The sequence below is a fragment of the Cupressus sempervirens genome, chromosome 11, assembly GCF_028749045.1.
Source record: "Cupressus sempervirens isolate cs-2001-9-10 chromosome 11, ASM2874904v1, whole genome shotgun sequence".
Lineage (NCBI taxonomy): Eukaryota > Viridiplantae > Streptophyta > Pinopsida > Cupressales > Cupressaceae > Cupressus > Cupressus sempervirens.
This window is the reverse complement of record NC_143128.1, coordinates 416279303-416295950: the sequence shown is the minus strand read 5'-3', so window position 1 is coordinate 416295950 and position 16648 is coordinate 416279303. Positions and strand designations below refer to the sequence as shown.

The 16648-nt window shown below is 36.1% G+C and overlaps 1 protein-coding gene across 2 annotated transcripts in view; it reads left to right on the top strand.

Moving 5' to 3' along the window:
• Positions 1 to 16648, top strand: part of DGS1 (dgd1 suppressor 1) — a 145383-nt gene that overhangs the window by 57027 nt on the left and 71708 nt on the right. For both annotated transcript variants that reach the window (XM_089808959.1, XM_089808960.1), the window contains 2 exons: positions 3118 to 3246; positions 3652 to 3825. In XM_089808959.1, coding sequence (XP_089665085.1) covers positions 3118 to 3246; positions 3652 to 3825 — 303 coding nt within the window. The remainder of the gene's footprint in view (positions 1 to 3117; positions 3247 to 3651; positions 3826 to 16648) is intronic.

Below are 16648 nucleotides of genomic sequence, written 5' to 3'. Positions count from 1 at the left end.
GTTTCCGCCTCCGGAATATCTCATTCTCATTTTTGTGTAATCTTTGTAGGATATATCCTCCTCCAAATTTGCATTCTTCTAGTCTTCTCTCAACTGTTCTTGAATTTCCGCAAAGGTTGTCTACTTTCCCCTGTGAGGTACTTCCGTCCGTGGAGGGAAAAACGACATGGAAGGTCGAGAGCGTGCTGGATGAGGGTTTGCCTTACTCAACACCGAGTCCGCGTTGTGACCATTTTGTTCACCGAATATTTTATTGTCTGCCAATTTCCTGAGAGTTTCTTCCATTAGTCGTTGAGTATCATTGATCTGCGCCTGATTCCTCGAAAGATCTCTTTGTAGCGCCATGAGTTCGGCAGCAATGGGTTCTTGATCCGCCATTCTATCAATTGAATATGATCTTCTTCTCTTCTGGCTATAAACTCTCATTCACTATTCACAGACTGGCAGGATTGTTGGCTTTGATTCCATTGTAATGTTCCAATCCTTGTAGGTGAAGGCGTGATTCCTTTGTGTGCCAAATTCTGTCTTTGTTAGGTAGTCTTAGAGGCTGTATACTGTTGTATTTGAGAGGGCCGTATGGTAGCAGTGGAGATACTGTACAGTTATAACAGAGTTGCCACACGATTGTGTTTGAGAGGGCCGTACAGTAGCAATAGAGACACTGTACAGTTATGTTTGGAGGCCATACGGTTATAACAGGAAGATTGTACAGTTATGTTGGAGACTTTGTATGGGTGTATGGCCGTACCGTTCTGTGATGAGTGGTCGTATGGTGAGGGGAAAGAGAAGGCTGTACAGTGTGGGAATGAGGAACTGTACGGTGAGGATTGGAGGTGTAAGATGGATGTAGAGGAATGTATGATTTGAGCGCTTGAGGGAGTTTGCCGATGTGATGAAGTTCAATTGACGCCAACACGTAGTGAATTGTATATAATATATTGAATATGGACAACTTGGTACACAAGAGCGAGAGAGATCACAGGTATATGCAATTGATTCTCGAATAGTACTTATATTTGCAAACAAGATTGTGTGCAGATTTGCTTGACCCGAGCAAGGAATACAATGACGAAATAGGGTGAGGGTTGAATCCCACCGAAATCGAAATAGCCAAGTAGGGTCCTCTTTCACTTCCGAAATGGCAAACAATACTGAACTCCAACAGGAATTTGCAATACAAGAAACAATCCAAAACCGCCCACCAACTACTACCTACATGTCGTGCTTAAATACTATTTGGAGGAACTTTCTGAGGGTATATAGAGATAGCCGACGGCTACACCTATAGAAACAATTAAATAAAAAATAGGTCTGAGATATAATAAATCAATCTCCCCATAAACAAATGTTTGATTAATTATTTATTTTATGACAGGAACATTACACTGCTCATATGTTTCTTATTGCTTATTCTTTCAATCTTTTATTGTCCTTCAAAGTATACTTCGATATGTGGCCCTGATCACTCTTGAGGACATTTTGTTCTATTTTAGGATTGGAAGTCACATATAAAATGCATCTATGCACGGGAATGTCTCACACATTTTGGTATAGAAACAACATATAGGAGCAAACAAAGTTTGAAACTGATTTGCGATGGTTGAGAATCAATCCATCCTAACTAAAAATTTAAGTAATTTTACTTCTAGGTGTACATCATGCTCTTAATACTCTTTTATTACTGCTCTTATAAGTCCTGCTGCTGCCCTTCGGCCTGTGTTTGCACTTTCAGTCCCTTAGGCCCATTTGTGGTCTCTTTTTGGACATCAATAATATATATCTTATCTTATCTTATCTTATCATGGCTGAATTGAAGTACAAAGCAAGCTCCTATATATTTGTATGTATCTTCTGATTTAACCTGGTTTTTCCTTCCTCAAATTGAATTTTTGGGACAGGTTCTTCCTTCAGCAACAAAGATATTTTTTCCCTGATGAACTTACTTTTTCTGTGACTTGTTGCATCTGTTTATCTTTTTTTATAATTTGATTTTCCCATCTTTCTTTTTCTCTTTTAGGCTTAGTAACAAATTTATTTGTTGGCTTCTGAAATCTGCATCTTAAAGCTTTCTTGGGAAGGATTTGAAACTTCTAGTTGCTGCACAGCGAAAGAACACTCTCTTACTAGTTGCTCATACTCATAGCTAGTACAACAAAATTGGATACTCTCTTAATTCACTTGTTCCACTAAAATCATTGTTGCAGAATGAAATGTGATTCCTCTGATTGAAACATCTTATGGACCCTTCTATAGATATAGCTGTACTGTAGGCCGTTATTCCTTAACGTGTGTAGGCATATTCATCAACGATCTTCCATATTTTTATCTTACTTCAAGACTAGTTAAATCTTTTAAGGAAAAACATAGAACCCCAGCCAAACTGGGTTCTTGTAGGCATCTCTTCTGTGGGTTGGAAACCAATATGGCAATTTACTCTGGAAAGATCAACATTGTTGAAAAATGCTGTTTTATCCCAAAGATTTTTTTGGCATAAAGTGCTATGAGATATTCCCAAGGATTTTTTTAAAATTTCATACTAGCGTTATCTGATCGAGTTTTTTTTTTCGAAGTGTGCGATTCATCTATAGATGACCTGAGTTGCAGAAATCTGTATATTAGCCTCTGAATGGCTAAAAATGCTCTGTGACGTTGTGTTTTCCATATCCAAATACTGAATTGGAGTAACCTCCATCATCCCGAAGCATACTTTTTGAGTCCTTGCTCTTCTGGTACTTTGTTCTTGCTGCACCAATGACTCTAACCATAACTGTTGCTAACAGCGACGATTCCTCCCAGTAAGAGCTCCTCACAGAGGACCTTAGGGTACAAAATTGGTCCCCTGCCTAGTAACATTAAGTCAACAAACTGATAGCATTGATACTAACCTAGGGGTTTGACAGGGAATTTGTAAAATTGAAATCTGGAGACACCAGACAAATGTGAAGCTTTTTTTGCATCTCTCTTTAATGGAAACTTAAGATGTTCAAAAATTATCATTTGGAGTGAATTTTCACACAGTTTACTTTATAATGTAATATTTCTAACTAGATTTTTTTTAACTTTCCAAGCTATTAATCTTCTATATAGTGATAATGACATTTATTTATCATCCTGTAGATACACAAGCAGGTTCATTTGTTTGGGGAACGTATAACTAAAGAATTTGATCTGGAGGCAGTCACTTCTCTATTGGTTGCTATTCACAGATATATGATTGACTTGGAACAAACATATAATCTTCCTCAGGTAGGTTACACTTGCATGTAAAACTAAATCATATTTTCAGTTTCAACTGTTCTGCAATGAAATATCTGAATGCTTGCTGCGAATTCTTGAGTTGAATCCATAACTAGGGCTAGTATAATCTTGGCAGACAGATTATGAAATCAGTTGCTAGTACAATCTTTCTAAGAGAGAAAACTTGTTTTGCAGTGAGATAGCTAAAGAACTTGGGTCATTGAACATAGCAAGGAGACATATTAGTAATTTAAAAAAAAATCAAAATAATCAGCATGAAAATAATTATTCCATATATTCAGAGCAAGTTTGTGGTTAGTTAGGCTCATTACAGTTTTCTGTAATCATTGCATTTACATAGAATCTTTTCAGATGGCTTTTCTTGACACATTAATTTATGATGGGACCTTGCAGAATAATTGTCCTGTTGATTATGATGGATCTCAAATTCCTCTGATTGAGTTCCAGTTTGAGGCTTTGCCTGAGGATCTTGAGGGGAAATCTAGATTGGCAGATCCTGAGATACAACATATAGTAACAGTGATAGTTTCTAACACAAGGAGGCTCAACCAATGCTTATCTCTTTTTGTAAGAAAGCCTATATTTCTCTGCATTTTTCATGTGCAAAAAATATTATATTTTGCTTTTAAATGTCTAAATTTATTTAGTGCACTGGAAATCGTGTTTAGCTTTTGACCTTAGTAAGTGTATATAAATACTGTTGGTGATTTAAATTTTCATTTTCATGATAACATAGAACATAACGGTGAATGAGGAAACCCCCTCTTGAAATTTGTAGGGGAGCCTCTCCAATAAAAAATACCCCAAAATAAATAAAAGCCTGTTTCTATAAACACTGCACAAATTGTTCCTTGGGATTTCACATAAAGATGAAATGCTAAAATCAAAGCTTACCCATCTATTTGTTCTTTGTTACACAAATTATAAAATGAAAGCTCCATGAAATATATAGTGGTCAAATAACATAGTGAAGAAAATGATTGAGATGCTTACCTTTTTTTATAGAACCGTGAAATCATTTCAATAGACCTCGATCACCTTACTAATTGCTAAATTCATTGTTTTTGCCTTCACAAATGGCATCCTGTATAAGCAAATGCTTCATCTTGGGCTGAACATTTGTTAGTACCACAATTTGATTATATTTTGAGAAACAATAATCATAGCTGGAAAACTCTCACTCAGCAACAACTCGCCAAGTCCCAAAAAAAAATCTTGGAAAAATTTGGCCAGTTTTTTTAGAAAAGTTTGGGAAGCTAAAAAACTGCTGAAATTTAATTAAAAATTCATTTTTCTTTGCAAAATTCAATGAGAAGATTCATGTACTGAGTTAATTAAAGAGAACATAAAAGAAACAAACAAAGTTTAGATATATATAATTGCCTAGTGGGTGCAAAATGGCATTCTCATGCGGAATGCTGAAAGTGGGAAGCAAAATAGTAAATAGTTTCTACCAAACTAGAAGTAAATACATCATTCATTACAATCACATCTTTCTCTTCCCAGCTCTACCAACAAAAAAGGGAGAGGGTCTAAGCCTAGAAGAGCAACCCTGCACTAGGCGTGACTGTGAAAGTCTATGGGTGCGCCTCCTCCCTCGACATCCCTTCTAATCTATCTAGGATGTATCTCCTCCTACCAGTGGCAATAGTAGTGACTCCTTGTCTGACTCTTCATCGTCCTCCTCCTCTATGTCATCCAATGTGAAATCAAATCCAACCCTCTTCTCCTCCGTGGGTTGCTTCTCCACATCAGCGATGCTATCCACTAAAAATAATGGTTGTGGCTCTTGTGCCATCCAATCAGAATAAGGATCTATATATCAAGTTGGCCAGGTAATAAACATTGTGCCTTTTTCATGCGCAACTTGAGATTATATTGCACATAAACAAGGTCATTGAGTCGTTTTTGAGTTGATTTGTTTCTTTTCTTTGTGTGGATGGACTTAAATAAGCTCCAATTGCGCTCATAATGGAATGTGCTACAAGGGTGTCAAAAGATTTTGAGAGCAAATTGCTTTAAATTGGGGGTATTGCCACCCCACGTTTGCCACCAGGCATCTGCAAAATAAAATATAATAAGTTATAAAGCAATGATAAAATAGTAAGTAAAACTTATAAAATTGCAAATATCTTTAAGTTTAAACTTTTACAGTTTATTTGGGGTTTGAGTGCCTCTTGCTCTCTTTGTTAGCTTAGAAGAGAACAAATTATCCTTTGATTCCACATAGATTTGTTGTTCGGTCACAACAAGGCCTCTTTGCACAACATTGGATATCATCCTCTCAATGCATACAAAGGGGCCCGCAATGACCTCTCCATTAAGATATGAAAATGAATCATCATGCCTAAAACAAATAGAAAGTGAAATCAAGTCTTAGTACACAACCTAAAAAAACAAAATGAAGTCTTAGTAAAATCTCAAGAAGAATTATAGAACCTGAAATGGGGGTTGAGTAACCTGCTGCATGAATGGGTTGGTGGAGCATATTGTTCCACCTCTTATCATTTATTTCCCAAATGGGATCAAATTTGAGCTTGTCCCAGTGGTAGAAATCTGATTGACTCTTTGGCCCTATCCATGCTTTGATAAAGACAACCCATTGGGGATTGTCGCCCATCAACTAAGCGCAAGACTCTATCCAGGGGCTCAAACATCTACAATTAAAATTTTTAAAATACAAATTAGTTTACAAAAAGATCATCTAATGAAGTTACTAACATAGCAAGTTACAAATTAATAATGAGACTTGATTCAACTTTCAAGAATAAGTCAAAATTTAATGTTTTGAAGTTACCTTCTCAATCTCAGTAGCCTTTTCGAAAAAACTTTGGTCAAAGACTATCCATGCTACAACCTCTCCTTCAATCTTCTGTGAGTAAGGTGAAGCAACTGAATCAGGACACACAAACATTTGTTTCAAAGACAATATTGTGCTGATAATACTTTTCAATGTCAAGTATATCGTGACAAACCTTGTGACAACGAGTCTCACCAAATCTTTGTCTTTACTGAACTTTCTCATCAAATTTAGAACCAATGGTTGATTATGGATAAACTTGGTGACTTGCCTTGCATCTTCCACAACTGGAGTTGCCCAATCAAGTTTTCCTATGTCCTCCAAAAGAACGTCAAGGATGTGCTACACAAAGTGACCAAAAAAGTATGGGGTGCCTCTCTTGGAGGATTCTACCTGGCATATTAGTAAAAAATCAAGAATTAGATGTGAACTTTCCATATTTTACATCAAGGCTAAATCGAATAACACTTTAGAATTAGATTCATTATTCATATTCGACATAAAAAATTAAAATTACCTGCTGCTACATATGCTGCCGCATTATCTGTGATGATTTGCACCACATTTTCTATTCCCACCTCCATGACAACATTCTTCAACATTAAAGCCAATGTATGCATTTTTTACTTTATTTGAGGCATCAACAGATTTCCAAAACACCACATCATCTTTGCAAGCAACCAAAAAATTAATAATGGTTCTATTTTTTTCTATCTATCCCACCCATTTGATAGAGTGGTGCAGCCATATTTCTTCCACTCATTTTGTGGCTCTTCCTCTATTGCTCTTGCCCTATCAACCGTATTGTCAAGCAAGCTATAGCTTGTGTAAATTCAAGTGTTAATAATAAATAGGAAATAATAATAAAAATTTAAAATATAAAAATGAACTCAAGTGGATTTCAATTATTTACTATCCTTCCACTCAAATTCTTGTGAGAAGAGGCCTTGTACCCTTTAATCGGAACTGTCAATGCGGTCACCAAATTCAGCCAATAGGGACTATCAGCCACATTTATTGAGATATTGTTGAAATACCAAAAATTTGCACATGCACCTCCTTGTTCCATCGAGTGGCCTTTGATAATGGTTGTGATCCAAGTGTGTTCCTGGACACAAAATAGTTGCCTATCCCTAATGTTGGTGGTGATGAAGAATGAGGGCTCTAGAAGATGGAGTGAAAGTGGCAAAAGAGGCACTTTGTTTGCGGATTTGTGGGCCACAAAGAGATCCCACTATGTTCTCAATTGCTACTTCTTCTTCAACATCAATAGAAGCACCTTGAGATTCGGCTATTGCTGCCCTTCTAGCTAGTCTTCCCCTCACTCTATTCCATTTTCTCTTCAGCAACTGCAAGTAGGGCATTAATGGATCTTTTTATTTCTTTGGTTGCATTGTCTCAAAGATTTGAATCATGTTTCCTTATGCCTGAAAGGTGGTATTTAGCAGTTGCAGGTAGGGCTTTAATGGATTTTTTATTTCTTCGGTTGCATTGCCACAAGGACTTGAATCATGTTTCCTTATGCTTGCAAGGTGGTATTTGAGGTGGTTTATGCCTCCGGAAATTACTTTTTCACATTGAATGCATATCACCTGAGTTATCGGGTTTAGACCGTGCTGCCTGAATCCGGGTCCGAGTTTGCGTGGCTCTAGATTTGCACTTGGGTTTGCTGTAGTTCAGGGCAAGCTCGGAATGATTGATTGTGGGTTCGTGTAGGTCCAGATTTGCGCCTACGTTTACTGCGGGTCCATATTTTGGATTGTGGTTCCACTCAGGTGAACTTAGGACTCGTGGGTTTCTCTTATTTTTTTCTACATATAATGTATATATATATATTTATGTATTTACATACTTACGAACCCACCCACGAACCCAAATAGAATTTTTTTTTCCCGTGATGGAGCCCAAATTTCTTGATTTTAGGACTTTGTTTAAATCTGATATATATATATATATATATATATATATATATATATATATATATATATATATATATATATATATATGTAGGCATCATGGGGAGCCTCTATTTTACACAACAGATTAATAGCAACACTATTTTTTGGGCTCAAGATGGTGTTTCAGAGGACACATATTGTCTGCTACTGATCACTGATCAGATTTAATTTAGTAATCTGTATCTTACAATATTATGTGCCTGATTAATGATTCAAGAATGTGCATGAAACAAACAATCATGTGCAGATATGAGATTTCTTGTGGAGCAAATGGTGAGATTCAAATCATAGGCAAGTAAAGCCATTTTTGTCCCCACTGTTTATTCAGCAACCTGAACTACGCTACTCTGTTCAAAAGTGGTTCGAACTTTGACTTCATTTCTATGAATTCCTGGATTTCCTTCATCAGATTTTTCAGTAGATGATAAAGTGGAGATATGCAGCCAGGCAATGAAAATATGGAAACTACCATATTATAAATATTTAGAGCAGTGATATATTAGGAACAGGAAAGCGAATAAATTCTAGTTATATAGCAACAGTGGCACAAGCATGAAATTTGGTCTAATGAAGTTGTCAGTTTTCATTGAATATATATTCGGAGATGTATTGAGGTTATCCTGAATAGAATCTTAAACTATCAATGCTGCTTCTATTACCTTGTGCATTCATGGTAATAGATATTCCTATATTGCTGAGCGTGTCGGGAGTCTGCAAATCCGGTGATTGTGCTTCAGAATGCCTTTATTAGGTTAGACGACATGTGGAAGTTAGTGTGTTCTGTTGAATCAAGTTTGTCTCTCTCTGCGGCAGCGGCTTCCTTAGGATCCTTTGGTAAGCATCTTCATAAATTTATTGTTGATATTATTTATTCATAGTGCTTTGTGTGCTTTGGCAGGTTGCATTCAGATCTGGGGGCCATCATGCGTAGGAGAATCTAGAGACGGAAGAATGAGAGTCAAAGAAATTATATTCGGTTCTGCAAGGAGATTCAAACACGTACCTCATGAATTAATGAATTCATACCCAAGTCGATGGATGCAAAGGTTGTGCATTAACACCAATCGAAAATATAAAGCACGAGAGTCTAATTATATTTTGATAAAATTAAAACATATAAAGTTTTTAACATTGGTTAGTTTTATTTATGAAGGGTTGCGATGTTTGGTTAAGCAACCGATACCCTTTGTATATCTATAAATATATGATGACAAAATCAATCAAGACAATATTCATATAGATTCATATTTTTAATTTTTTACCTATGCTATACTCTATGATATATTATATTTTTTCATTTGAAAAGAAAATGACCTTTTGAACTAAGCCCGTGGATTTGAGTTATTGGGTGGATTTTTGTGCGATCCGGATATATTCACAATAGATGGATCATCTGTAAGGAATGTCTTTATTGTGATTTTATTTCTGGCATTATTATTTATTTTATATTTCAGAGTTTTAAACTATTATTAAGTTGTGTCCTTTGTAAATGTTTTTTATTTATTTTCTATAAATATTTTAATATTTGGATAAGTGGACTAAGTCATTATTGCATTTTAAATTAGATTAACATAAATATTATGAAATATTTAATTATTTTCGTATTTATGTCTAATTTGTCTTCGCAGGAGTTAAAGTGCATTTTAGACTAGTTTAAATTGCGTTTATATAATTGATCCGCTATGTCTGAATTATTAAAATTGTTTATAGTTAAAATATATTAAACTTTATAAAGTTGTACATTTCAACTTATAATATTGACTCTGATTGCCCATTTAATTAAGCATTGGTCCCATTTAATTAAGCATTGGTCTTTTACTCCTGATTCATAATCTATATGCTGGCAATTGTTTTATTTCTTTCCATTGAAGAATTAATATATTCATTTGTTGCAATCATCTGTAATAATCACTTTTATTTAAAAAACATTCATACAATTATTTACTTTTATCCTTAATTCGTAATTTGCAATCTTAAAGCCTTCTATAATTCTTGCCGTTTTGAAAGCTTTCATCGCATTCGCGTTTTAATTAATCTACTCTAAGCGTCTTGGATCTAAGTGTTTTGTCCAGGATCAGGTACACCCGCCTCGGTTTTGCAGAGCCGAAAGCGCAAGGGATTTAGATCACATCAATCAATCCCTTCGAGTTGGCTTTAACTAGTTGGATATCCCAGCATCGAGCAGGCAAGGCTTGTAGGATTCCAATCTACGGTTTTGGGAACCAATAGCTCGAACCCACAAACTCGAACTCGAACCCAAATAAATCCTCGAACCCGAATCAATAACTTAGCATACCACCTTCCTAGGCTCATCTAGAGCTTCATAAGAATACCTTCATGCCTTATCTCTTGTGTTTCTAAGACGAGTTCCTATATATTTAGATGGGCATGGTGTTAGTGGTCACACTTTCTCTAAACTTGCGATGCTTATTTAATGCTTAACTGTTGCCCTACATAGAGAAATTTAAAGCACAAATTAAAATTTATAAAAAAAAAATTAAAAAAGTTACAACTTAGGAATAGAAACTAGCTAAATTAGTTTAATTATTTTTAGACATCATCTAAATTTAAACATTAACATTAACTATTCGTGATCAGGACCAGGGGGACCAAAGGGCGCAACAGCTGGAAGCGGAGGAGAATCAACTGGCTTTCGAGGCTGCTCAGGTTATGCAAGAGCTGGAGCGAAAGAGTGAGGAATAACTCTCGCCTGTTCTTTTGTTTTTCTTTGTCTTTTGGCCTTTGTTCTGGCTTTAGGCCGTGGTATTACTTGTCTTTTTTCCTGGTCTTTTCTCAGAACTCTACTTTTTGGCTGGGCTTTATGCTTATTATCAGCCTCTGAACTTATACTTTTTTGGCTGGGCTTTCATGCTTATTATCAACCTTATATGTTTTAACTATTGGGTTTTAGGATCCCTGTAAACCTGTTTATCTAATCAAAAACTATACAAATTGTTAGGGTTTGTTTTTAAAAAAACTTTATATTCTTCAAAAACAATGATTAGAGTAATGAGATTCACTGTGAGTCGTCCGAGTCGGCGAGTCGAGTTACCTCAGCCGGGTCAAAATGACCCGTGACCCTAAGTTGGTGGGTCAATTGAGCTAACTCGCCTGACTCGGTTGGCGAGCTTGACTGACTGATCTGACTTGGTATGATTTTTAAATTTTTGTTTTCAAAAATTTCTTAATACATCTAAAGTTTACCTTTGTACTTATTTAATCGATGTATGTTATGTATGCGATTAGATTACCTTCTATTTCACGATGTTATTGTGTCTTTAAGCTTTATTCAATAATGTGTGCATTGAATTTCTTTAAATCCCAAAAAATCTCTAAATTTCAAGGGTTTTGTCACTTTGTCGAGTCACAGGCAATTCCGAGCTGGGTCACGAGTTGAGTTACCCTTGCCGAGTCCGGGCTGGGTCTGAGCCTTGTTTTGATTAAGTAAAAGCAGGTTTTAAAGGATCCGAAACCTATACAACAACAGAGTTCTGGAAACAAGCAAGAGAAAAGAACTACAGAGAAAAGAAACCAAGACCAAGCATGAAACAGACCTCAGACAACAAAAAAGAGGTCATAGAGGACAGTGTTGGGAAAAACAGCAAAAGTCTAGCAAAGGAATAGCAACTGACCAGCTAAGGAGTGTTGATCAGATTCACAGCCTGGTCTACTAGAGAATGTATGGTTTCAACAGCAGCTTTGACCTCGTCTTTCCTATTGGTTTCCTCAATCTTCTTCAAATGGGTCCGGGTATGCATACTTGGTCCTTGAGAATTAGCCCCCAAGGGAGAATCCCGGTCTTTACTTGCCTTATTCTTCTTCAGGAAGGTAGAAACATTTTCCACCATCTGCCTAAGCTATTTGTCCATGTTGCCCAGTCTGGATTCAAGTTTTGACACCTTCCCCTGGACACTGCTAATATCCTTGTCCATAACCCTCTGTTTAGCTTCCAACATAGGAATCTTATGCATCAAATTTTTAACTTTTTCAACATTTCCTATGACCTCTGAAAGCTTGTCAATATGCTGTCCTAGAGTTCTTTCCCCTCTCGCCGTTTTGGAAAATTGTTCCATTTCCTTGTTTAGCAGAAACATTTTATGCTTTAAGATGCCTATGTCCTTCCGAATAGAGCCTGGGTTGCCAAGCATACCTTTAGAAAACCCTAACCCACTATCCCCCCCTTCAGATTTAGATCCCTGCTCATCAATATCAGCATTAGAATCATCTTTAACTTTCTTAGCATTTTTATTGACCTGATACCGCACAGGCTTCCTTTTCCTCTGTAAGCGTTGAGCCAAAGGCTCATCATCATAATGCGTAGACACAGGGTCCGAGTCTTGTTACTTTGACAACGATAGATCAATTTTATTTTGTCAAACATAGTGTTCAAAATTCAAATGCTTTCAAATGATTCAAAATCATTTCTAACTACTTAGGAATGAATTTGGATTCATTTACATGCAACAAAAAACGATAGAATATTTTTTTAAAGTGTAAAAACAATCTCAGCAAACCAATCCGCCTTTAATAGCTTGCAATTGCCAAACAAGGGCTTGGAAGGCTTTTTCTCTCCACTAGTCAAGTTTCCAAACGTTGCAAAACAAACTGGTAACAAAAACTGATTTTTTCCCTTTTAAGCGCTATTATGCAAATATTTAGCAAGTTGTGAGTTTTTGGTAGATAAACTCACTAGCTAGAAAAGCTCGGCAAGTTTTTGAAGTCGCCAAGTTTTGGGAGTACTCCAACTACGAGAGTAATAATATCTTGGAGTTGGTGACCCTAGATTATGATCCATTATAGGAACCTATCCTTTAATGAAGTAAGGTTTAGATTTATGAAATCCACACATATCCTTGGTTTGCCATTCACTTTTCTTGTTAGCATGTTGGAAATCCATGTTGAGTGATATATCGAAATAATGATTCTATACAACATTTTTTGAATTGTGCTATAAATTGTAATAGTTAAGCATAGCTTGTATGGACCCTAGTTGAAAAACTTGGACTTGGCAAGAACTTGGCAAGCTCATAAATTTTAAAACTTGAGACTCAACAAAAAATAGGGAAAAAACTCTGCAATAATGCAACTTCATCGAACATTTGAAACTACATTTAAAAAATGTAATTTTCAAAACCACACATATATTGAATTTATAGAATATATTACAAAGTTATTATATTAGGTATGGGTACGTAAGTGTGGTAGGTTTATACAATTTTATTTTTGGAGAAGTGTGTATATATATGCATATTTATATAAAATTAATGCCATAATTTATTTTGAAATTATATTGCAATAGATAATATATATTGTTTTGCTCCATAAGAGGAAGTGGAGCTGCAAGAGGTTCTTATTAATAAGTAGGAGACTATTACATGAGATTGTTTATGTTAATGTTTTGTCCAGAAATAAAGATAAACAACAATAACCAAATTGAAGAACAATAAGACACAAAACAATTTATCTTGGGAAAACCCAACCTCACCATTAAATATATTTTTTATTAATTAAAAGAAGTTCGAGTACAATGCTTTCAATTGAATACAATGCTTATAACACAAAGTTATCATATATATATATATATATATATATATATATATATTGAATTAAGAGACTCTTCATATCATAATTGAAAGTCTCTTCATTTGCCAAATGCATGTCTCTTCATATTTCCAAACGCATGTCTCTTCATATTATATATTGTTAGATATCTAGGATGAGACACCTAGTACACCTTAAATGCCACATCACACTCACTTGGTTATAAGGAAATATCATCATTAGAGGCAAAGGTCTCTATTGCAGCTATAATCTTCAACACTCCCTCTTAATAAGAAAGAGAGCTTCAGTATGAAAGACACACACAACTGCAACCAAAAACATCAATAATAATATCTTATCATAGATATTTTCAATAAAACATTGCTATCTCAACATAACACCACTTACCATAGCTACTTCTAGAGGGTGAACTATAAAAGCATAAGATTATAGTCATGGAGTCACACACATGACTTCCACTATGCTGTTCGTAGAGGGTGGATCCACCATACCTGTTCGTAGAGGGTGGAACAAGGGCTTTCACCTTAGACTTCTCTCTCAAAGAATTCATTACCACCATGCCAACTCTCAGAAGGGTGGAATGATGGCTTTCACCTCGGATTTCTCCAAAAGAAGAATTCATCTCCACCATGCCTACTCACAGAGGGTGGAATGGGGGCTTTTGCTGCCTACTTCTCCTAGAGAAGAATGCATAACATGTATAAGAATGGTTGAGATTCTCTCTCAACATAGACTCTCCATTAGTAGGGGCAACATTCTCACTTCTTTGATTATGACAATAAGAGCATTAATTTTAAGTTGATCTAACATGGAGCTTTAACAGTCACACTACCACGCAAGCTTGCATAGAATTAGGCATTCTCCCTCTGTCATACAAACTCCCGCTTAAGATGAATAGTCTCCCTCCTTTCTTCCTCTTCAAGGAAATTAATCATAACAACCTATGTATGATCTTCCTCTTTAATGAAGATGTGTTATCAGTTGAATCCCATGATTGCAAGCAACACCCCCATGATTTTGGATATTATTTCTCATCATTCCATTGCTTCTTGATCCGTCCTGCAACTATGAGAGATTAATAATAATTCATAAAATCAACCTATCATGAAGAGAAATATAGAGATCAATGCTAAAGTATACACTATTCCCAGCGATTTAACAAGGATTCATGATCAATATTTAGAGATATAATCACTTTTTCCTTATCTATTTGTAGTTTAATCTCAACACGCACACAAATATGGATCAATACACAATGATTTCTTTTAACAAAATTGAACAATAAATGCAGACCACCATTCATATGATGATTATAACACTCGCTAAACTTGAGCGGCTATAACAACCAAATCTCCAGGTCCAATCTTTGACATAGTCATTGTAGCCATCTAGGTACACTTTCAGACAACACACCTTTGTAGCTGTATTAGTCCATGGAAACTTACTCAGAGGGCATTTGTACTTGAACTAGGACACCACTTTGAGCTGTGAAAGGTGAGTCTGAGAAGGGTTTCTTTAGATCTGAATTCCCATCTTCTTTGTCACTGAGGTTTGAGACGCACACATACCCCCTATAAAAAACTATCCAAGGTGACAATATGTCTGCTAGACATAGATGTATATATGCAGATCATATAGTGTAACTCTAGCACTAGGTACGTTGGGACTTTGGGACGAGTTTCTAGGACGGGGGAAAAAGGGCCTCAATTTTGGGTCGGCAGGGGGATAGCTGGAGGACATCGGTGGGCGGCATGGGGGTGTTGTATACTATACATATAGAACTTGAATTGCTAGTTATGAAATGATGTTTCAGTATAACATACCGAATTGAAATACTTGAACATACCAAAATTGAAACACGAACTAGAACCATTGAACATTTAATATAGTATCATAGTACATGCTCAATAGTAACATTGAAAAATCAAAATCCAAATAGAAATTCAAGTACAGGTCCCTGCGGTGGCGTGATTGCAGAATGATAGAGGTGGGGGTACTGGTACACCAAGCACCTAGTGCAGGTATTTCTCAGGGACAGGTAGTCTTTTTTGTTGGGGGTGGGGGGAGGGGAGGCGATCCAAGTCCCTGGGTCTCACTGAGATCATATATAATAATAAAACTACTGACAGTAATAATTCTGATGCTGAGCCTGACCAAACCCGATCACCCTTGACCCACTTCTTAACCATGCATGAGAGAAACCGGGAACGGTCATAATAAATATATAATCAAACTCAAACAACATCTTTTTCATAACTGACGACTTCCATACAAAACAACCACCAAAAGATGAGAGTCTTCCAGCAGGGATATGTAATGCTTGCTTGGATGCTATATCAGAATTAAATCACGAACCATAATAAGGAATATGAGCAAATTGAGTGAGCGGTGCCAGGATATAATACAAAACTCTCAACGACAGACTGAAAACTCTCAAAGCAGCTTAATGCAAAAAACTCTTCTGCATTGACAACCAGATAATATTAGCAACGAACCATGCCACATAAGGAAGATTGTAGAATTGCCGGAAAAGCTGAGATGAACCACATAATTGCCTGGTCAACGATAAGACAACAGAAATTCTTCACATATATCTGGCCAAATACAAGCACTTGCTTTCTTATTGATGCCACTGCTAGACAGTCAATAAGATTTTGAGTCTTCCCTGAAACAAAATCAACTGTGCTTGACTGCTAATGAGTATAAACGCAGGTACAATAGATGATGAATAATTTCAAAACTTATATCTGAAGCACTCTGAGGAAACATGACATGAGATACATATATAAGCTCGACACACATTCAGAGCATATAACAACTGATTGGAGCCTTCAATTTTTTCCCAAAAACATATTTACTGTTAGACGCACGAACATACACCCAGTGAGCTTCCATAAAAGGCAAGATTGAGTAATATGAATGAATTAAGAAAACAATTCATCTGAAGAATTTCTGCCATTTTGAACATACAAGTTGGCTAAGGAATGAACCGACACCTTATAAAGAGTGTTGAGCAATCACAAACGATAGAAAATAACTATGCATACCTGCCTGATGGCTTCTGAACATG